The sequence below is a fragment of the Aquila chrysaetos genome, chromosome 2, assembly GCF_900496995.4.
Source record: "Aquila chrysaetos chrysaetos chromosome 2, bAquChr1.4, whole genome shotgun sequence".
In the NCBI taxonomy this organism is placed as follows: domain Eukaryota; kingdom Metazoa; phylum Chordata; class Aves; order Accipitriformes; family Accipitridae; genus Aquila; species Aquila chrysaetos.
The window spans coordinates 74,409,287-74,432,972 of NC_044005.1; the positions used below are offsets into that span (position 1 = coordinate 74,409,287).

The 23,686-nt window shown below is 41.9% G+C and overlaps 1 protein-coding gene across 1 annotated transcript in view; it reads right to left on the reverse strand.

The window, feature by feature from the left end:
* SH3BGRL2 (SH3 domain binding glutamate rich protein like 2) overlaps positions 1-23,686 on the reverse strand; it is a 49,323-nt gene that overhangs the window by 7,635 nt on the left and 18,002 nt on the right. The window contains exon 3 of the mRNA XM_029997909.2: positions 18,416-18,601. Within this exon, the coding sequence (XP_029853769.1) occupies positions 18,416-18,601 (186 nt within the window). The remainder of the gene's footprint in view (positions 1-18,415; positions 18,602-23,686) is intronic.

The window sequence follows — 23,686 nt, forward strand, 5'->3', positions numbered from 1 at the left end:
ATCTGTGTATATACACAGAGAGAGAGCGCACATGCATTTTTTCTATCTGGTTTTCAGTTCCATGGTTTTCTCTATGTGCGATACATAATTTCCAAGGAATACCATCTACTCACTTCACTCTATGGGAAGAGTCAAGTTTATTTGCTTTCACAACCAGGGGAATGAAACACATCAAAGAATAAAGCAGTTCTGGAGCAAAGGAAGGTAGAATCTCCTGCAATAATCAGCATCATAGACTGGAAAACAAGCTTTGCAGACAGATGCTGCTTATCATTATGAGCACAGAACTATTACCATTACTGTTTAAAATGCTAACATATGAAGATATTAGACACAATTTTAAGTTCCCTCACTGTTAATTTTAGGTATGGTATGGTCTGTTTTACCTAATTTTGAAATTAAACATATAATTAAACGGAGGAAATAGACACTTTTGCATCAATTTAAAAAAAATCATTAAAGGTGATGCACTGGTGCTAATTTCTGAATTAACATAAATTTACAATTAATAGCCAGAAAGTAAATCCAAATAAAATAGACAGACCTCACAACTAAGCCATGGCATAAGCTGAAACAGTACTGAAAGCAACCCCAGCAATGCCATGGATTAAAAAGGGACAATGTAATCATTGAATACCTAGAGGAGTAGTAAGTAATACTGAAGGTCTGCAGAAGGATGTTTGATTAAGCCCTGGACCTCTGCGAATGAGACTCAAAAACTGCATGGATGCTGTTAAACCTGGAAAAGGTCCAGCCTGACTCTGCTAAAGCACATGAAAAGTCATGAGGGACACGAGCTATATAAGCAACATGTGGACACAGCGCCTGATCTAACTGAGAAATAACCTTAATTTTCTCCACTGGGTTCATCTACAAGTAAGTCACACTATCTCTGGAGCTGAAGGTAGGGGAGCAGTGGATGAGTACAACCCACAGTGAGAAGAACAAGGGCACCTCCCCTTTAATATCAGGGCAAGGTTAAATTGCCTTAAGCTGCTCATTACAGCCCTGTCATCTGTAAGCAGCCAACCTGTGGGCAGGCAGCTATTGCAAGCATTTCTGCAGCAGCGTGGCTCAATACAGACATCATTTTCACTCCCTGCCAGGAGCACCCGTTTGTCCTAAGCACACAGGCAGTTTTCACGAACCCCCATCACCTGTTTGTCTCAACAGTTTGTCCAAGGAAGGCTCTCTGTTTGTTCGGGTGAGTCATCATCTCTCTTTGCTGTTCTGAGGTTCTCCTGAAGTGTCTTAATCCCAGCACTTCAATTAGCTCTAAAACCATCACTACCCTAAGATCATGTTTTTTTCATTCTTTGTTAATAAACTGGAAAGAAAAAAAAGGGCATGGAAGGATTCACAGCCTGAAAATAATGTCATAAGAAATAAGGCTGCATTCCTGGCTCTGACAATGACTTTGTGACTCAGCTAATCCACCAATCTGTGAACATCTGTTTACCTCAACCTCTGTAAAGTCATCTAAGACTTAATCATAAAAAGCTTTCTGCAAATGCTAGTTATCAATTTTTACTTCCAGAAGTACCCAGGCCTGATTTAGTATGTTTTTTCCACATTTTACATCAAACATGGATTCACTTACTGAAAAACTCGTGAAGGTTAAACAATGAACTAAACTGACTAAGTGTAGGTTTGAAAGAACACAAAACCCAATGGACTGATTGATTTTAAAAGGAGCAGAATATTTAATAACCAGAAGAGATTATCCACCAGAAGCAATCTCCCCAATGTTTTGAAATATCTGCATTGCAAAACATATTAAAATGCTATTGACATTCTTACTTTCATGGGGGTGGGGGGAAGAAGCATGATGCTTTTAGATAAAGTAGCAGTAAAATTTTAAATAGGAGAATTTTCCTACTAATCTCTGCAATGAAAACATATGATCCCAAAATATTCAAATGTGAAAAAAATGTTATAAAAACGCATAATAGTCCTATAAAAGATGAAATAAATCACTTCAGTATGGTAGTTTCTTAAGAGATTTTTGAGAAGCATGATCTCAAGGACTCATCAGTTGTGCTTTGGCATGTGGTAGGAGTTCAAAGTGGGCATCCCTGGCTTTCCCTGTAACACAGGTGAGATAACAGATGTTCCAAAAACATCCTGCCTTTGAACTTACCTTTATAAGGAGAGAAAGTCTGTGCAGATTTGGGCCAGATACATAAAGACACTAAATCCATGGGTGAGGACATGAAAATTCTTGTATCACATAAAGAACATCCCACTGCCACCCGCAGTAGATGCTGAGGCTGAAGAAGGAAAATGGTGCCAAGCTCAGTGGAAGCTGAGAGTTTCATACACAGGCAAGAGCCCAATGTGCTTGCGAGCCAATGGGTTCCACTTAGAAAAACTCTGCGGGACACTCCGCCTCCCACAGAGGAAGGGCAGCACCATCCGCGGTTTTGGCAAGGCCGTGGTTCTCCGTTTCTGCACCAGGCTTCACCACTGGTAGCAAGTTACTTCAATCCCTTTGTCACTGTCCCAAGCAGCTCTACCAAGCCAGCGGGCACCGTGGCTTTGCTGGGATCAGCTGAGCAGCGCTGTCTTGCCCCTGTGCAAGGAAGCGGCTCCCACTGACACCCTGGAGGCATTCAGAAAGCAGCTGTTAACCTAAAAATATAGGAGCACGGCCACCCACTGCCCCACTTCAAAAGGCAACTATGTGCACAAATATAATTTTGACTGTATCACTTTAAATTATGATCCTTGGTGCTTTCCAGAGCTGCTAATTACACATTATTAATGTATAAAATTCTGGCAACATCAGTAGCTGATTAAGGCTACTGAAACTAAGGGGACATAGAGACAGTGGACATGAATCATCAGTGACACATAGATGCTCAATCCCTCTGGAAAAGTTGAAAAGCCAAAAATACAGGTGATAAATCACAAAGACGAGGGTATGAAAGGTTACCAAGAATGACAAATGCCAGTTAGGAGAAAAAAATATATCTCAGGATGGTTTGAGGGGATAGATAAGTGACAGGAGTATAAATAAGGTAAGTAAAAAGCTATTTCAAGTCAGAAAAGGCTTCTTACCAGGATAACAGCCGTCTGACTGCTTTAGGCCTGGCTCCTCACCCTTAAAGTCAATGGCAGCTTGATCAGCCAACCAAATAGTCTGAGCAAGATACAGACCCTTTGTTTTACCACCAGAACAGTTACAGCATTAAAGATGCTCTAAGAGCTACCGGGGAATGGATTAGCTGACCTAGTAAGCTCTTGCTTTGTTGAAAACAAACAAAGCTAACTACTGAAGTTTCAACAGCTCACCTATAGACAAGGAAAATCTTGCTGGCCTTGCATGGCATAAAGCTCTTCTTTGCTTTCCCTGCTCCTGCTGAGTGACACTAAACTGGGATAAAGAGGCAGGCCATGACTGCAAAGGTCTTCAGGAGCAGTCACCCCAGGTGGTAATGGGAGGAAGGCTATGAAGCTCACTGCGGTGGCAGGACAGTTGGTACTAGATGTAGAGCTCAGTGGACCCATGGAGCACATTGCCAGAGCACACTAAAGATGCTAAATATTTACATGGCTTCACCAGAAGGCTGAAGTTCATGAAAGAGAAATGTAATAAGAATTACTAAATACACTAAAGTGATACTTGTTTCAGAAGAATAGCTAGAGATAGGGAACATACATACTCAACAGAAGTATTTTATATGCTTGAGTTGCTTGTAGTCTTTCCTAGGCATATGCTTATGGCCACTGTTGGGACAAAACTGGGCGAGATGGACCTTCAGACTCACACATTTAAGGCCACTTGTGTTATCTTAAGGTGTATCTTACACAAAGTTTTAAAATAATCAGCAAAGTCAAGTGATACTGTCCACTTAGTATGCTGGTAAAAAAAAAACCAAAAACCAAAACACAAGCCTCACACTTACATAGCTTTGTTTTCAAAACCTGAATCCTTGCAGTTCTTCCTGAAACTAAAATGTGCTGTGGTTGCTTTGCACCTTTTTAAAACCAGATTAATCAAAGACAGGAGAACTCTCTTAATGTCTAGTTTATGCAGAAATCCCAACAGCCATTCCCTGCCCAAATGCTACAGTAAAATAAGAGCAGCTTAGTCTTTGAGATAGTGGACAAGCATTCAGGAAATTGGGATTTAACTCCTCATTATGACACAAATGTCTTACGTCCTTCTGGCATTCATGTGGGTTTTATGCCAATTTACTCCAGTAGGAAAACTGTTGGTCCTTGGGAATTCTTTCCTCTTTAGAATCACACTTCCAGGGTAGCCTCTCCTTCTCTCAACAGCAACTGCCAAGTTCACAAAGCTCAACTTGGCTACAGCACTAGCTGTATCCCAACTGTGATGTGAAAACCTTAAGTGTGCTGTATTCCTGGTGCTGGGAAACCAGATCACTATAGTGATGTGATTACAGACACTGCCATAATTAATTTGGCTCAGCACTTTGTTAAGCAGGTACACTGAGGCTTGTTTAAATAAACACTGTCACTGCTGGGAGAAACTATCTACTGCACATCAAAGTTAAAATTGGCAGTACTGCAGATCAGCATAAATAATTATTTGTGCTTCAAAGAACATAACACAAGCGTGATGGCATTGGGTCACAGTAAAACATTAACACAAAGTAGATTTCATTTACAATTAGCAATTATACAGACACTGTCTATCCATTACTGCAACTGAGATTGGGAGAACATTATATCTAATGAAGTTTCAAAGACAGTAACTGTGAATAAAATTCCTTCCAGTAAGTTTCTTTAAATGAGCAAGTTGGCTTTCTTGCTGTTTGCTTTTAGTTTGCAACAAGAGAAAGAGCTTGTTAAACATGTCAGACAAGTCCTTATTGCTTACCACACCAAGAAGCAGAAAACCAATCCTTATCACACTAAAAAGCAGAAAAACAAGGAACCTACCCCAGTGTAGCTTGCACTGTTTTTCACAGGTTTTTTAAAATGCACTTATTGGACAGTACTTAAAGATTAGTCTATCGGCATGCTGTTTGAATTTGTTTCTCTTTGTCAATATTTTTTTAATATATGATTATGATCTCTCCATTCTTCTAATATAAGGGGCAATGTAATAGTTGGGGAATTCATAATTTAAATGCATTGAATCAGCACTTTGCTACTGACTGAGTTAATACTGTATGCTATTGAGAATGAGCTGTTAGCATCCTTCCTGAAAAGGGCAGTTCAGTTCTCTAGAACAGATGACATTCATTTACTGATCTGATTAGGATTACAATGGAAAACTCTTACTCAGCACATCTCTCCTAGGAGAATGAGTGTGTGTGCATGTGTGAGGGGTTTTTGATATTATATAAATACACAAAAATAAGAAGATCTTTTCTGCACAACACAGGACAACGTAAACATGACAGTTTTCAATTACCTAACCTTCTGATAAGATTTCTGCACAGGATTTTTAAAGAGCTTATACAATTGACTCTACAAAGCAACCTGTTACTTCTCTCCTAAGGGCCAGATGTTTATTTCAGTAATCTCTTCAGTTGTAGGCTTCCAGAAACAAAGGCTTTAATAAAAGGGAGCAGATGTCAGCTACAGCTGTATTGTTTGGACAGTACACGACAAACTCAGGCTGATGTGATGTTTGACATTCATTCAGCAACCGTGACAGGGTACACAGACATCAACTATCTAAGAACCGATATCCCTGACCTCTAAGACAGGGAGTCCAAGTGCAGAAGGGCTTCCCCCAGCTAAGCACTGAAGACCTCAAACTGGCATAGTGCCCACCTGGGGCAGGGGAATATTCAGGGGAGTCAGTGGCAGAATCAGTATGTACTATGGATGATAACAGGTGCCACGTCCCCCTTCTGTACACATTCCAGCTCATCATGTTATTTTACAAATTGTTTGGATAAGAATATTATCAAATCAGACCACAACAGGAATTTGAAAAGAGGGAGGGATGGAAATGTCAGGGAGTTAACTATGGTAGTCATCCTTTTACAGGAGGTCATGGCTAAAAGACATAAATTGACCATGCTGCACAGAAGCTCTGCATGCACATATTTTAACTTGGACACATTTTAAGGTAGCTGTAACTTTACAAGGGACATGACAACCACATGTTGGTTGGTTTTCCTCTTAGAACATTTTACTCATATCAATATTAGGTGATATCTCAGAGCGCTAAATGAAATATGGATTTTCCCCTTCCATTTGTTTATTTTAGGAATTGGACACTGGTAGAATCACCTTTCAACATTTCCTTTGTTTTCTGTGGTTCCTTCAAAGAACAGAACTGGAAAACTAGTAAAGAAAGCAAGCCACACTAATTGTAATGGCATTGCAATGTATTAACACCATTTTTACTTATAAATTGATTATAATTTCGCTGTATCTTCAAAGTGTTTCTTAGAAGATAATTATGTTAGCATGATTACAAGTGGAACAGTGGTGCACTGAATCACTTATTTCATCCTGGTTGTTCTCTGACAACAACCATGGCCTTCTCTAGATATTGTTCCAATATACAGCTACATCCATATTCTGTGTAATATTATGTGCCCTCAAAGTATTACTGCTACTTAGTAAACTTTCTTATCCTTTCCTCATATATCCCATATACCATGTATCCTGTATTTTAGTAGAACTGGCCCTTTATAAAAGACTTCAACCAAACTAGTCATGACACCTTCAAGAATAAACCCCTTTTATTCAAGAAAGTATGGCACAATAGGAAGTTTCCATTCCACGCAAAGGAGAATTAGGATCCCAAACAAAGTTGTTAGTAATTATGTCCACTTACTGATTATCCATTTTCTCCTACAAACTGTAAAGGTGACAATTCTAATTTTATACTGGTCACCTTTTTAAGTTTCTTAAAATACATAAACACCTATATTATTATATTTAGGAAACAGAGAGTCTGCAAACAGAGTAAGGTGTCTCTAGAGATGTATCAAATCTTTGACAGCTATCATCTTTATATGGTGGGATGGTTTACAAAATACCTGCTACTTCACTTTGAAACAGCTACTCATGAAGTTTAGAATGCAGAGAGGAAAGAGTCCAAATAAAAACTGCGGTGCTCAACAGGAATGTACTCTCTCCACTACAGAGTGAACAGCAGCACCACAATACATTACTGATATAGACTCATAGAACCATAGAATGCTTTGGGATGGAAGAGACCTTAAAGATCATCTAGTTCCAACCCCCTGCCATGGGCAGGGACATCTTCCACTAGACCAGGTTGCTCAAAGCCCCATCCAACCTGGCCTTGAACACTGCCAGGGATGGGGCAGCCACAGCCTCTCTGGGCAACCTGTGCCAGTGCCTCACCACCCTCACAGGGAAGAACTTCTTCCTTACATCTAATCTAAATCTACCCTCTTTCAGTTTAAAGCCATTAGCCCTTGTCCTATCACTACATGCCCTTGTAAAAAGTCCCTCTCCGGCTTTCCTGTAGACCCCCTTTAGGTACTAGAAGGCTGCAGTAACATTTCCCCAAAGCCTTCTCTTCTCCAGGCTGAACAACCCCAACTCTCTCAGCCTGTCTTCACAGGAGAGGTTCTCCAGCCCCTGATCATCTTCATGGCCCTCCTCTGGACTCACTCCAACAGGTCCATGTCCTTCTTATGTTGCGGGCCCCAGAGCTAAATGCAGTACTGCAGGTGGGGTCTCACCAGAGCGGAGTAGAGGGGGAAAATCACCTCCCTCGACCTGCTGGTCATGCTTCTTTTGATGCAGCCCGGGACACAGTTGGCTTTCTGGGCTACAAATGCACATTGCTGGGTCATGTTGAGCTTCTTGTCAACCAACACCCCCAAGTCCTCCTCACGGCTGCTCTCAATCAATTCTCTGCCCAGCCAGTATTTGTGCTTGGGATTGCCCCGACCCAGGTGCAGGACCTTGCACTTGGCCTTCTTGAACCTCTTGAGGTTTGCACTGGCCCACCTCTCAAGCCTGTCAAGGTCCCTCTGGATGGCATCCCTTCCCTCCAGCGTGTCGATCACCCCACACAGCTTGGTGTTGTTGCTCCATCCCACTGTCCATGTTGCCAACAAAGATGTTAAACAGCGCCGGTCCCAATACCAACCCCTGAGGAACACCACTCGTCATTGCTCTCCACTCAGACATCCAGCCGTTGACCACAAGTCTTTGAATGCGACCATCCAGCCAATTCCTTAGCCACCGAGTGGTCCATCCGTCATATCCATGTCTCTCCAATTTAGAGACAAGGATGTCATGCAGGACAGTGTCAAATGCTTTGCACAAGTCCAGGTACATAATGTCAGTTGCTCCTTCCCTTATCCACCAATGCTATAAGCCTGTCGTAGAAGGCCACCAAATTTGTCAGGCACAATTTCCCCTTAGTGAAGCCATGTTGGCTGTCACCTATCATGTCCTTAGTTTCTATGTGCCTTAGTATAGTTTCCAGGAGGATCTGTTCCACGATCTTGCTGGGCACAGAGGTGAGACTGACTGGCCTGTAGTTCCCCGGATCTTTCTTTTTTCCCTTTTTTAAAAATGAGGGTTATGTTTCCCATTTTCTAGTCAGTGGGAACTTCCCCGGACTGCCACAACTTCTCAAATGTGATGGATACTGGCTTAGCAACTTCATCCATCGGTTCCCTCAGGACCTGTGGATGCATCTCATCAGCTCCCATGGACTTGTGTACCTTCAGGTTCCTAGATGGTCTCGAAGCTGATGTTCTCCTACAGTGGGCAGTTCTTCATTCTCCCAGTCCCTGCATTTGCCTTCTGCACCTTGGGTGGTGTGGCTGGAGCACTTGCTGGTGAAGACTGAGGCAAAAAAGTAGCTGAGTACCTCAGCCTTCTCCATATCGCAGGTAACCAGGTCTCCCATTTCCTTCCGGAGAGGGCCCACATTTTCCCTAGTCTTCCTTTTATCACCGATGTACCTATAGAAGCTTTTCTTGTTGCCCTTGATGTCCCTGGCCAGATTTAATTCTATCAGGGCTTTAGCTTTCCTAACCTGATCCCTGGCTGCTCGGACAATTTCTCTGTATTCCTCCCAGACAACCTGTCCTTGCTTCCACCCTCTGTAGGCTTCTTTTTTGTGTTTGAGTTTGTCCAGGAACTCCTTGTTCATCCACACAGGCCTCCTGGCATTTTTGCCTGACTTCCTCTTTGCTGGGATGCATCAGTCCTGAGCTTGGAGGAGGTGATCCTTGAATATATAACCAGCTTTCTTGGGCCCCTCTTCCCTCCAGGGCTTTATCCCATGGTACTCTATCAAGCAGATCCCTGAAGACGCCAAAGTCTGCTCCCCTGAAGTCTAGGGTAGTGAGGTTGCTGTGCACCCTGAGGATCTTGAACTCCACCAGCCCATGGTCACTGCAGCCAAGGCTGCCCTTGAGCTTCACATTCCCCACGAGACCCTCCTTGTTGGTGAGAACAAGGTCCAGCATAGCACCTCTCCTCATTGGCTCCTCTATCACTTGGAGAAGGAAGTTATCCTCAACACATTCCAGGAACCTCCTGGAGTGCTTATGCTCTGCTGTGCTGTCCCTCCAAGAGATGTCAGGGTGGTTAAAGTCCCCCATGAGGACCAGGGCTTGTGAACATGAGGCTGCCCCCATCTGTCTCTAGAGAGCCTCATCTGCTCGGTCTTCCTGGTCGAGTGGCCTGTAGCAGACCCCCACTATAAGGTCACCTGTCCCTGCCCTCCCTTTAAGCCTGACCCATGAGCTCTTGGTCAGCTCTTCAGCCATCCCCAGGCAGAGCTCCATGCACTCCAGCTGGTCACTGACATAGAGGGAGACACCCCCTCCTCATCTGCCCTGCCTGTCCTTCCTAAAAAGCCTGTATCCTTCCCTTCCAACACTCCAGTCATAGGAGCCATCCCACCACGTCTCCGTGATGCCAATAAGACCATAGCCCTGCAGGCGTGCGCACGTCTCTAACTCCTCTTGTTTATTCCTCATGCTATATGTGTTTGCATAGAGGCATTTAAGTTGGGCCCCTGATGAGGCTGGTTTACTGGCTGGAGTGTCTGGAATTCCTTTGTGTGGCCCTTCAGGTGCTCCCTGCTGACCTGTGATCCCCCTCCAGGCTCTGGGCATCTATTGCTGGCACTGGCATCAAACTGGTAGGAGTGGGATGGATTGAGGTTCCCCCCTGCCAGCAACTTCAGTTTAAAGCCGTCTTCACCAGCTTGGCAAACCTATGATATATCAGTTCTAACTATTCTGAGAAGGATAAAATTCTTGGATTATTTTATTTTTATTGAGTAGCTGAGCTTCTATTTTTTAAGCCCTAACACTTGGCAGGCTGGCTACTCTACATTTTGCCTATGGTACCACACTCCCCTTTATTAAGTGCATATCACACAGAACTAAAGCTCTTTACCTCAGGACACAGAAAAGCAGTGGAGAAGTGAACAGCTAAAGCATAGGCACAGCCTGTAAGTTATAACCATACAGACCTTGTGAATGGTCTGAACGGTGTCTTGCTAACATGAAGAAGACACATGGGCAGGGGATGCCTTCCAACACCAGCTCTGCCTTCTATATTCCTTGCTTGAGAAAAGGGCTTAATCAGGAAGATCAACAGTGCTGTGTCACTGGCCTCATATTACTCACATTCAGCCTAGTCTGCGGATGCCTGTGAGCCACAAACTACTCCAATACAACTGCAAAAGGTAATTAAGAACGATTTCAAACCAAGGGCTTAAACTGGCCATACAGGAAACTCTACCTCTAATGGGAAAAATAATTAATCAAGAAAGTTTCAGCATCATCAGTCATTAACAGCTGTTACATGATCTCTGAGCAATTCATACTAACTTTTACCTAGCAAGATTATCCCTCTTCTAAAGACAGACCAAGACCACCAAGATGCTAAGTGAGTCGGGTAAGACATCTCCAAGGGTGAAGGGAACTGAATGTAGACTTGCTGAATACCAAATTAGCCTCACAACTGCCCTAGCTCCTGAAGTAAACATACCACAGCAGGCGTGCTAAGGTGAATTCTGCCACGTTGACTGAGGATCTAGAGAGACAGAGTTCAAGCTCTCTGTATCTGTAGGCACAAGAATAATGACAAACTCCCCAATGACAGGCCAGGGCAGAAACTCTGATGTGCCTCTAGCCAGTCTTCTTAAATCCTTTCTTTCTTCTTTCTCTTATCAGTGAGTAGTTACTGATTTGTCATTTGACACATATAAAAAAGGAAGAAAAGCAAATGTGTATGAATCTTTCCAGGATCTTTAAAAACAACAGAAGAGACTGATACTTAACAGTGCAAAGAAATCAGTGCCACAGTAATTGCCTGTGCACTGAATAGTTTCTCAAGAACACTGCACCTCTTTCAACAGCCTATTTTATTTCTTTCTTGTCTATAGGCCTTCACTGTTTTGATGGAGTTGATAGCCATATATTACATTTCAGGGAAGGACAATAAATATCACATATCTCTGTCTCTACTGCTGCCCACTAGGCACTCTATCAGAACTTACCCTAACACTCTAAACCATATGAGCAGGTCCAAGAAAAAAAAAACAGGGGAAAAAAAAAGTCAGCCTGCTTTGTAAATATTTTCCCTTCAGCTCAAACTCCCACCTGGAAACAGATTTCTTTTTAATTTTGATTGGACTACATTTCAGGCGATCTCACATCAGTGGCATATTTCTGCATGTAAAACTGCTACTGTTTCAAAGTGCTAACTTGCAGCTTTGTAAGGTTAAAATAAGAGAGCAGTTTCACTAGGAAGTGGAGATTTCCAATCTTCTGAAAAATCCAGGAGTCACTTCTAGTCTAAGAAGTGTTGTGTATTCAGTTGTGGAGATTTCAAAGAAAGCAGATGAGGGAGGTGTGAGGCACAGGCCTAATTTCAGACATCACTTTTCCAGCATTTCTTGCTTTCTGCTTTAAGAACTCCCGTGTCCAGTGTTCTGGCTATTGCAGATCCTGTTTGGATGCATGTACCCATGGCTCCTCACCTACCATGTGAAGAAGCTAGAGCCCCAGCTGGGGGCTGCAAATTCCACTCCAGAAGCCACATGCCCAAAAGTCAGGCATTTCAGTGCATTAGGCATTATGCTATACTACCTTTGTGAATCTGGCCCTAATGCACCAATCTGCAGTGATCTCTCCATCTGCCTGGATTTTCCATGGTCTGTGTAAAAAAGGTAATAGTAAGTAAGGATAAGTAATTATTTGTTCATTCTTTTAAATAGTGTTTTTAACCTGCAGGATACTTAATAGTTAGTACTATGTTGGATCCTACCAGCAGTACTTAAGAAAAATCTGAATAACTCACATGCAAAATCACCAATCTGGCTGTGTAAATAAATTTACAGTGGGAGGTAGAGCATTTAGAAATGTTTCTGTAACCTTGAAAGCGAAGGATTTAGTTAGTGAAAACTTAGAAAATTAACTACAATCTTCATGTTTTTACTGTGTCCAGCTGGGATGGAGTTAACTTTCTTCACAGCAACCCCTATGGTACTATGTTTTGGATATGTGACTAAAACAGCTTTGATAACACACGAATGTTTCGGCTATTGCCAAGCAGTGCTTGCACAGCATCAAGGCCGCCTCTGGTTTTCACTCTGCTCCCCCCTGCCACCCCCAGAGAGTAGGCTGGGAGTGGGCAAGAGGTTGGGAGGAGACACAGCTGGGACAGCTGACCCCAACTGGCCAAAGGGATGTTCCATACCATATAAATTAATGCTGATAAAAAACTGGGGAGCGTTTGTCTTCCCAGGTAGCCACTGCTTGGAGACTGGCTGGGCACTGGTCTGCTTTTAGGAGATGGTGAGTGATTGCATTTGCCTCAAGTGGGATTCTTCCCTTTCCTTCACTTATTAAACTGTCTTTATCTCAACTCATGAGTTTTCCTGCTTTTGCTCTTCCTATTTTCTCCACCATCCTGCTAGGGGAGTAGGGGGAAGCAAGCAACTGTGTGGTTGCTGGCTGGGGTCAACCCACAACAGTCCTTTTTGGCTCCTCAACAGGGACTCAAAAAGGTTCAAGATAATGACAGATTTGATATGGGTGTGCTAGACTGAATTTACAGCTGTTACACCTGTTTAGCTGTTACTTTGCAGGCTGTTACTTCATGTTGCTGGTCACGATGTTGACTCACTTGTTCTTGATGCTGATTTGTTTCTTCCTTCAGTTGCTCTGTTACTTGCTCGTCTTCTTCCTGTACATCAAACTCAAGAGCTTGTTAATGGCTGTTTTCAGCTTTTGCTGTTTGCCATGTTGTTTATCACTTTCTTCTGCTCTGCCTGGGAGAGCCATGATATAAGTATTGGCCTTGAGCCTAATCTCATATTTGGCCCCTGCACTGCTCCCATCCAAGTACTCTGGGAACCATCTCGTGGAGACAATTAGCAATCACACCTTTCTCCTCTTCTCCTCCAGGAACTACTTTGTGGACAAAATGAAGAATGGCATCTTCCTCTTCTCCTCCAGCACAGAGGTTTCCACCCTTGTTGCAATGGCCCTTCAGTTTCTTTAACATCCCAATGTAACCACAGGTTGTATTGGAGTGTGCGGTGACACTGATTTTGGCTTTTCATATGGTTAACCAACCAGCTGGGAATGTCACACAGGAATGTGCCCTGAGGCAACCAATTCCCAGCTGGCAAGGTGTATGGGAGAATTTGGGTAGGTGCCTAGAGCAGTTTTCACCTCCAGTGGTTTGGGACTTCACTCCTGAACAGATGTGAAATCCTGTTGAATTGGCAGGCCACTTGAAGGAAGGATGCCTTGCATATACCGTAAAGACACAAGTTTCAGCACTGTGTTGGGGCCTCTGCTCAAAGGAATGAGAGGGTCTCTGGATCTGAGGACACATAAACAGACACTGTGAGGGTCTTTGGATCTGAGGACACACAAACAGACACTGTGCATAAATCAGAAATCCAACCCTCATCTACAACACTTCTTCCTGCAGTCAGGAAGAAACAATGGAAGCATAGGTCAACCCAGTTAGTAAAGGAGACAGAACCTCCTCCTGAGAGAAAGCAGGAAGAAGAGATCGTGGACTGGCCAGAAGGCAGACATTTCAAAGCATCACCCAAGGAGGTGACTCATGCCCAAGAGGCCCCACTGTACAATAAATTACCAGAAAATAAGAAACAATATGCTCTGTTTACTGATGGGTCCTGTCATATTGCGGGAAACCATCAGAAGTGGGAAGCTGCTATGTGGAGTCCCACAAGACAAGTCACAGAAACTATCACAGGCAAAGGCAAATCGAGTCAGTTTGCGGAAGTGAAAGCCTAGACATTGCTGAAAAAGTGGCCAGTACTCTATCTCTACACTGACTCATGGATGGCAGCAAATGCCCTGTGGGGGTGGCTACAGCAATAGAAGCTGACCAACTGGCAGCACAGAGGTAAGCCCATCTGGGCTGCTGCATTGTGCCAAGACATTGCTGCCCAGGTAGAGAACCTTGTTGTCAAAGTACATTACGTAGATACTCACATGCCCAAGAGCCATGCCACCGAAGAACATGGAAACAAGGATTTAGGCAGACCAGGCCGTCAGAACTGAAATGGCTAAGGTGGACCCGGACTGGGAATGTAAGGGCGAGCTATTCATAGCTCAGTGGGCCCATGACACATCAGGGCACCTAGGAAGAGATGCAATGTATAGATGGGCTCGTGATCGAGGGGTGGACCTGACCACTGAAGCCATTGAACAGCTTATCCATGAATGCGAAATATGCACCATGATCAAACAAGTCAAGTGGGTGAAGTCTCTCTGCTGTGGAGAACAGTGGCTGGGAAAGACAGTGTGGGTTACTCCTCCCTCAGGAAAAGGTAAACCCGTTCATGGGGTTCCTTTTGCTCAAGGGCCAGGGTGCACTTGGTGGGTAACGCAGGAGAATGGGGAAGCCCAGTGTGTACCTCAAGGAGATTTAACCTTGGGGGAAAATAATCCATGGTTTGAGTTGTATGTCATAGCTGTTTGTCAAAGTACTACAGCAAGAGTCACTAAAACTGAGAATGAACCTTGTAAGGAACCGGGCAAGACACAACTGGTTTCAATGCCCAACAACCCAACCCAACACACCAGCTCCTATTAAGGCTCTACTTGTCCTTTTTTTTTTTTTTTATCTTTTCCAAATTATCTCCACTTTACTTTTCTTCACGCAAAGTGCACGAGTTCCCTCTTGGAACATGCACTAGGTGCTAACATTTCCTTACTCTTACATAGCACTAACTAGAGCAAGATAACTGTAGTAATTTCAGATTTACACTACTGTAAATTAGAAGAGCAGGTTCATGTGTCTGGTTTGTCTGAAAAGGAGACTCTCTTCTTAGACACTTAAAATGTTATAGCAATGTCACTAAGATGAAACAACAGATTGTAAAGTCATAAAAATATGTACATTATCATAGTGTCAGTGCTATGACACAGCACTGGATTATCAGTAAAATGATTTGTGTTCTTGTGTGCTCACAGCTCTTATCTTGTTCGCAGGAAATAAAAATGGTTCTTGCTGAGTACTTTATTTCAAAACCCATTAGCAGAACTTGTTACTGAAAAATTGGGGAGTGCATCTCAGAAGACTGAGAAAAGGAGAAGATAGATTGATGATTATATTTGTGATTACATTGACTCAGAAAAATTTCAAGGTCTTGCTCACACTTCAAAACATGGAGTTTGTCTGTTGGTACCAGAAGGACCCCTCCCCCCGTGGTACAAGAGATTTTGTGAACCAGTAAGCACTGGTTATCTTTTTGTACCTTTCTCCCCTCTTAAACCAGCTAGCCCATGTTCAATTGGCTGACACCAATCTATTTTGGGTACTTACTGAAAACACTGAAGACAAACTTCCTTTATATTACAGTTACATTCTGAAAAGTTATTATTTCAAATGGTAATGTCCTAGCTAGAAGAATCTATTCTGAGGTAATACCCTTGTGTGCATTGCTGAGTTTTTCTACTAAAGAGAAAATGGGGAGAAAAAAAGGACAAACTATTAATGCTTTTACTCACACAGAAAAAACAGTATGGCTATGAACATGACATTGAGTCATGGCTTGTATACCATATGCTTCTGAACCTCTGTCGAAATAACATGAACAAAATAAAAAGTGTACCTATTTTACTTTCCCTTGTCTAGCCCTCATACTTTTAGAGGAACAGCAACGGATCTGATCAGTTTGTATTGTAAGTAAGTTAAGTCTGTATTGTCAGTAACAATGTATAAGCCACAATAAGTACATAGGCAATTTCCTGGTGAGACTGTAGAACTGGCAGGCAGAAAAACAGAGAGTGTTTGTTAATAGAGCAAATTAGATTACAGATTGCCTGGACACAAATCAGGAATGATAAGCTACAATTTTGACTAACTCAACTAACAGAAAACTCAGTGGGTATTTTGTCAGTGTGAGTTATTTAATAGTGATATTTTTTTAGTTATTTATGTCAACATAAACATATGAAAACACTCACTGTGGAAATGACAAAGAGAGACAAGATGTGCCATGTCTGCTGACTTCATCTAATTGTGATATTTTAACCCCCTTTCCAGCACTGACCTCCTTTGCCTCCTGCCTAATGTTTTCCCTCCACTCTATTACCTAAGAACTTCATTAACTAATGCAGCAGGCTAACTGATGAATGTTGGAGATCCTGCACATACTTCTTCCTTCATCCTAGAAAATACAGTTTCTTTCAAAGCGTGTTTGCTGTTTAAAGATGTTCATGCAGACAGTGAGGTCTAGTAATAGGATTAACTCTGCTCAACCAAAACAGCTATCAGCTGAGCAGACAGATTAACGAGATCATCTCACATGTTGCATGACATCTTCTTCCTTGCTAATTCCAAACAGCAATTTCTAAGACTAGATTAAAACATGCTATAAAGACAAGCTGAAAGGGTAAGAAACAACAGCTTAAAACATTGTATTTCCCAGGCAAACTAAATTCACACAGAACAATGTAAATGTTGTTATTTGTAAGAGAGGGGCTGCTCTGTAAGTGAGGGTCAAAATCCCTTCCATGTCCCAGATACATTTATTTAACTGACATTTCTTACCTGGAAGTAGGAAGATATGAGTCACACTGCTGAGGTAAACAAGTAAGACCAATACAAAGCATATGGGAGGGATGTTAAATACCTCACTTCAAGAAGCCCGTTAGCTGCTGCATCATACCCAATCTGTTTGTTGCAGAGGATCCTAAATGACTTCTTATGCGCTTCCTACATTAAGCCAACATTTGAACTGCAGTTGACAGGTTCTCAGCAGATCTAAATGATCCATCAGCCAGAAGCAGCTTCGTTACAGCACTAGTGAGTCTGGCAGGGACTGAGTTAGAACCAGTTTGTGTGTATCTTCACTGTATTGCAGTCAGAAACCGACACAATACCCACATTTACTCTGGTCCAGCTATTATAACCACAGAGACCCTCTTCCCCATTTCATTCTCCTACTGAATTCACAGGCAAGCCTTACCCAATCACTTCCTGATGCAGCCATGGTGGCACATCAAACCTCCCTTTCTCCCACCAGCTAGTCTAACAGGTACCTCAAACCTGCCTCCTAAAGGATGTACAAGTCACTCAGCTGAAGTATGAAAAGATGCAGCAAGGCAAAGAGGGCCCATCTGTGGTCTTTTTACAACATTTTGTTCAAAGGTGAGTAAAAGTTCTGGGAAGATTCTCCCAGACTACAACAGTGCCCAAGACTCAGAGCTGCACCATACCATGCTGTCTAAGCAAGAGAGTAAAACATTCATATGGTGCCATTCTTAACATACCAAAGGCTACTGCTTCAGCTTGCAGTAGTGGATGGAGAAGTTATTGCAGCTTACACCATCAGAGAAACCAGCCCACCCATCAATCTGTTGTCAGATTCACACGCTCTCATGCTTAGCAGTCTTTCAGCAGAGGAGGACAAATCTCAAGCTGCTTTACTTTAGGGAAAAATACAACTATTCTACAATTCAAACAGAAAATAGTTTTCACTTATCCTAGAGATTCTGATTGCATAAAGGCTCTCTGAGCATAAATGAAATTTACACTATGACACCAGCAGAGAAGGGGCTTAATTACAATGACAATATAACTCAATCTAGCCAATATTCTCATTTACTGTGCCAAACATTTCCTTCTGAATTTGTATGCTTCGACTAGACCCAAGTAGCAAGAAAAACATAAATTCCCAGCTTATAGTGGTCTCACAAGGGACTTTACCATCAACAGGTTGTACATGAAGCATGTGATGTTACAAATTCTTACATTTGTGGAGGGAATCCACTAGCTGAAGACAACTTTAGGATTTACAGATGAACAATATAAATTTTCACTGTATGATCATTACCTGATGCTATCGCCCCAAACTGTCACCATTAATTCAGACACTACTAGAGAAAGCTCAACAGCAAGTCCCAGCTTTTTAAATGGCCAATAGGGTATACTAATATACTGTCTGTTGACAAACATAACAGCTACTTACTCCACAGTACCGATCATCACTGAATATCTGTGGTGGCAGTGGATTGCCTTGTGCGGGCTGCCTATCCTCAGGAATATTTTTATACATCCATTGTCTTTTCTCCTCTGACATTGTGATATCCACTTCTTCAAACTCTATGCGATTGGCTTCCAGAAACCTCACCACATCTTGTTGCCTCTTCTTTATCTAGATGAAAGAAAGAAAAAAAACCCAATACTCAGAGCAAGTCCACCATAACCCAGACATGCTTACAAACCTGAGAACATTCCTCCTCTCCGGTCCCACTTTCATGGGATGGGAAGTCACAGAGTCAGGAAGACTTCAGTTTTAAGTTCATAAAAGTTAAACACTGCTGTTTCTTTACAAGTTGGCAAAGGTTATACTTCTTCACCTCATTTCTAGAAGGCTGGCTCTTTAGTTAACTGTGGGAATTTCAGCCTTTACCCTCTAAAGATGCTTTAAAAAAAAAAAATCTGTACAGGACCCTTCAGAAGTAGGAGTTAAAAGAGGCAGCTGGTTTTCAAAGTCATTAGGGGCTACATTTTTTAAGTCTAGAGGCACCTAGAAATGCAAGGTAAGCAACTTGGCAAGTCCCAAAAGAATCTACTCCTGTTCATTGAGATAAACATGTCAGTACATCTGAAAAAAAACACCCCGGCTACACACATTTTTGTTTTCCTAGACACCTACACATCTTTTAAAATGCAGCTTGACAGTTCCCTGAGCAAGGCTTGTTGAATCTTTAATTAAGAGTGTCTGTCTGCATAATACACATCCCTAAAAATAAGCATGATCTCATCTCTGGAAAATTAAATTCATTGCAAAAAAAAAATGCATGAGGTTTGTAATAAATGTATGGGGTTTCTGCCCCCAAAGAGATTATCATCCTTATATAAAAGCCTAACAGAGGCAGAACACTGGCAGTTTTTAACTCATTGTAACTAACTAAGATCAACCCTTAACAGCTAGCTGGGCTTCAAGCAGATACACTTAGGTGAAGACTACTTCTGCCTCAAATACGACTTTGTATCAAGACAACAACCTTCGAAATTAAAGTCTGTAGGGCCAAGGAACGGTACCTGGGCTCATTCAGCTAGGTCTGCTCTGCATTCTCTTCAGTTTATGCTGTACTTTTTGCATCTACTTAATGAAATTAATTCTTTCAGAACGGAACTATAAATTATATGCTGTATTTTTTACAGCTATCATCAACAGTGTTATTTGAAGAAAAAAAAAAATACTGCTTTAATAATTTTACAGTATTCCTGGAGTGTCAGATCCATGCAGTTGCTGACTGGCATAAAGCCCAGGTGGATGAATCATGCCTGTGGTTATCATATGACCTAGATACTATTTGGAAATCAGAGGATTTTTAAAATGCATGTGCTAGTTGTTCTTGTCACACAACCCAGTCTGTCTATCTAAACGCACCACAAAAATAGATAACTCTTGGAGGTAATGCTGATGGAATAATTGTTTCCTTGAAATAAGAGGATAGCCATCCCAAGAAACCGCAAAGACAAAGCTCTTAAATGATTACTGTCTTTCTTAAGAAGTGGGCTGCATAGTAAGTTTGTGTCTCAGTGTCTTATTCTTTTTCCTTTTCTTACATAAACTGGTGGAGTTTTTTAGGCATATGTGAAAGGATCACTTTTCATACAGAAGGCAGCTCCTAAAATTGTGTGCCAATAATGCATTATCAACAGCAGCAAAATTACCACATCATCATCACTGCTGGTACTGAAGACAACACGCCTTTTACTATCTCCCTAAAAATTGCAAAGACAAATTCTGTAGTCAATGTAGAAGTGAGAGATGAAAATATTTTCCTCTGTCTTTCACCAAAAAAAGCTGCAAGAGAGGCCCAAAAGAGACAGAGACTGAGATTTTCTTAACACAAATATTAAGAATTTGTTCAAACAGAAATGAGACGTCTGAAATGATATGTGGGAGAAGTCATTTCTTTATAGTGGAGTACTACTAAAACCAACATGAATTCCCTCCAGCACTGGTCAGAGCAACTAGCAAACCACACAATGCCTGGGCCAGCCCTCTGGCCCTGAGGCCAAATGGCATCATCTAGCCAAGTGTCATGGTTTAACCCCAGTCAGCAACTAAACACCGCTCACTTCCCCCCCACCCAGTGGGATGGGAAACAATCAGAAAAAAAAAGTAAAATTCGTGGGTTGAGATAAAGACAGTTTAATAGGACAGAAAGGAAGAAAATAATAATAATAATGACAATAATAATAATAAAAGAATTGGAATATACAAAACAAGTGATGCACAATGCAATTGCTCACCACTCGCTGACCGATGCCCAGTTAGCTCCCGAGCAGCGGTCCACCCCAGGCCAACTCCCCCCAGTTTATATATTGGGAGTGATGTCACATGGTATGGAATATCCCTTTCGCCAGTTGGGGTCAGCTGTCCTGGCTGTGTCCCCTCCCAACTCCTTGTGCCCCTCCAGCCTTCTCGCTGGCTGGGCATGTGAAGCTGAAAAATCCTTCACTTAGTCTAAACATTAGTTAGCAACAACTGAAAACATCAGTGTGTTATCAACATTATTCTCACACTAAATCCAAAACATAACACTATACCAGCTACTTGAAAGAAAATTAACTCTAGCCCAGCCAAAACCAGGACACCAAGTCTATTAAACCTGCAGCCTCTCAGAGTGGCTGTGTGTAAAACTGTACATTGGGAATGATCCCTGGCATGCTGTACCATCTAAATCATGGCCATGAACTGTTTGTGAGACTGTAAGTTAGCCTTGCCCAAAGCTGTCTCTGCTGGCAACCATTCTTCTAGCAGTTTCACAGTACCAGAGCGCTCCACTGCTCAGGCCCAGGCCACGTACCAGTACACATGTATCTACGTGTACCCATTTTCATCTGCCCTCTTCCAGTAGTCTGTACACTGGGCACAAGTTTAACTGCAACTTAGATTTAATCAGATCCCTAATATTTTACTGCTCACACCATGACAGTTCTCCCACAAACCCACATTTCCTAATCTCTCCTTTTTATTTTTATAAAACTAATTAAGATGTTGAAGTGAAATAAATTGTGGGGTGTTTTTTTTAGCCAGAAGCCTTGCAATTCTCCACAACATGTGCATGAGTTATCAGCTGTGGATGTGCCAGCTGCATCAATTTAAACAAAATGCCCTGAAATTTTTTAGTCAAAAAAGTAGCATCTTCTCCTCCCCTAAGTGATTTGATTCAAGCCTGTAAACTGAAACAAAAGCATTAGTTACATTTAAAAGCCTATTAAATTACGCCTTATTGTTCAAGATGGATGCTCAGAGCATCTGCCACAACAGAAGCCAGCTGATTATTCCCCAAGAAAACCACAGGACCTTTGTCTTCCTCTACAACTGGATCTGTGTCGCAGGAGTGCGTCAGCCTCACAATCCTGCCTGCAGCTCTCATCTGTGGTTACTCTGAGCTCTAAAAACTTCCAGCGTTCGACCACACAAAAACACTGAGCAAAGACAACATGGCACAAAGAGCAGTGTCAGTTCTCCCTTCCTCACTAGTCTATGCAGAGGATCTGAGCTCCTTTCAAGAGCTCAGTGGAGAAAAACACATCCTCATTTGACAAACCACAGAGGTGGATACTTTAGTCCTCTTTGTGAAACTCAGTGTTGTACCTTGCTGCTTCCAAAGTTTCCAGAGTGTGATGCAACTGAAAGGAACCTGAAAAGAGTATTCATATAATCAGAGATACCACATTCAGAAAAACTTTATTCATGGCTATTCATACACCCCTTTGGGAAAGCATCTGTATTCTTACAGGATAGACTGCTTTATCATCAAAATATTTTGGTTTTCATGTTTCAGCACGCCAGAAGACACTGCCAGATACACCATCAAAATATATATCCATTGTGAAGTTTCAGAGGAAAATCTTTACATAATACGATCCTAATCTATCTTTAATGCGGTGAAGAAAACTCTGATAGAGCTAAGAGTCTACTATTATAATTTGATGTTTGTCTCCCATATTTTTAGCAGGGTGATTGTTTTCTGAACATCATTTCTCTAGGTTTGGTTTTACTGTTAATCTACATTTCCATTCTCAAAAGTAAGACAGGAGAAAATCCCCAGAGGCATCTTCATTTTATCCTGGTATTTAGAGCTGGTCTCCTTATTAGAATTAAAAAGCAGCAAAAATAGGACATCCATTTTGATATACAAAACCGCTAAAATGAGCTAATCACTTATTCAGTAGCCCAATTTATAAACAAAGTCTATCGTAGCTAAAGTATCCTGTCTTTCTGCCCTAGTTTTTGTTTCTTTATACTGATTTGCAACAGGTAACAGGAGGATACACTTTCAGACTGCTTTGGAGACATACTTCAAAGACATACTCAGGCCTGGCCAGGTGGGACCACTAGGATTATCTGTTTTGACCTTCAGCATCCCTGAATTAATTCCTCTTAGGAGTAAAGAGTTTCTTTGGATTTCTTTCCCCCTAAGCTCCGTTCCTGAACTGATAACAACAGAGAATCTGCTAGTCTTCGTAAATTCTTCCCGTAGTTAATTAACTGCCTTCACTTAAAATATTTGCTTGCTTCTGTTCAGAATTCGCCTCACATCCAGCTTTCAGCCACTTTACTTTTTATATCTTTGGCCAGACTGAAAACTCTTCTGTTACAAGATTTCTGTTTCCCACACAACTAATATGGGGGAGAAACAGATCTCCCAACTAACCTGAACAGTGATCTCTGGTAACAAGAGAAATCCTACTGCTCGTTTTAACAGCAGAATGACAAAATGAGGATGTTACCATCATAAATCATGTCCAGACTGGAGCAGAAGTTTAGCAAAATCAGATCACGTTCTCCATTCAAAATTCCCTGGAAGCTTCTCATCACTTCCAACAGGTCACAATTTCCCTCTTTTTTCCCTCTCTATGCTTCCTGAACCTGTTTTCAGAAGATATTAGAAAGGCTTGCCTACTGACAGCTGCTGAACCAGAGGAGCATATCAGGTAGTCTCTCCATTACTAAATGGCAGCAGCATTTCATTATTCTACACTATTTTAACCAAGATATTCAATACACTGCAAAAATATCAGTAGTCCAGGATTTATCTAACCCAGATAGGATAAATGAATATTACTTCTACTATACTATAGGCAAGATGACTCAAGTAGCAGTATTAATAGGAACTGTGAAATAGTCATGATTAAAGAGAACTTCTCTGCCTTATCTCATTAGCCCAGTTAATATAAATGGGACAAAGCAGACACATTCTCAGTTTCA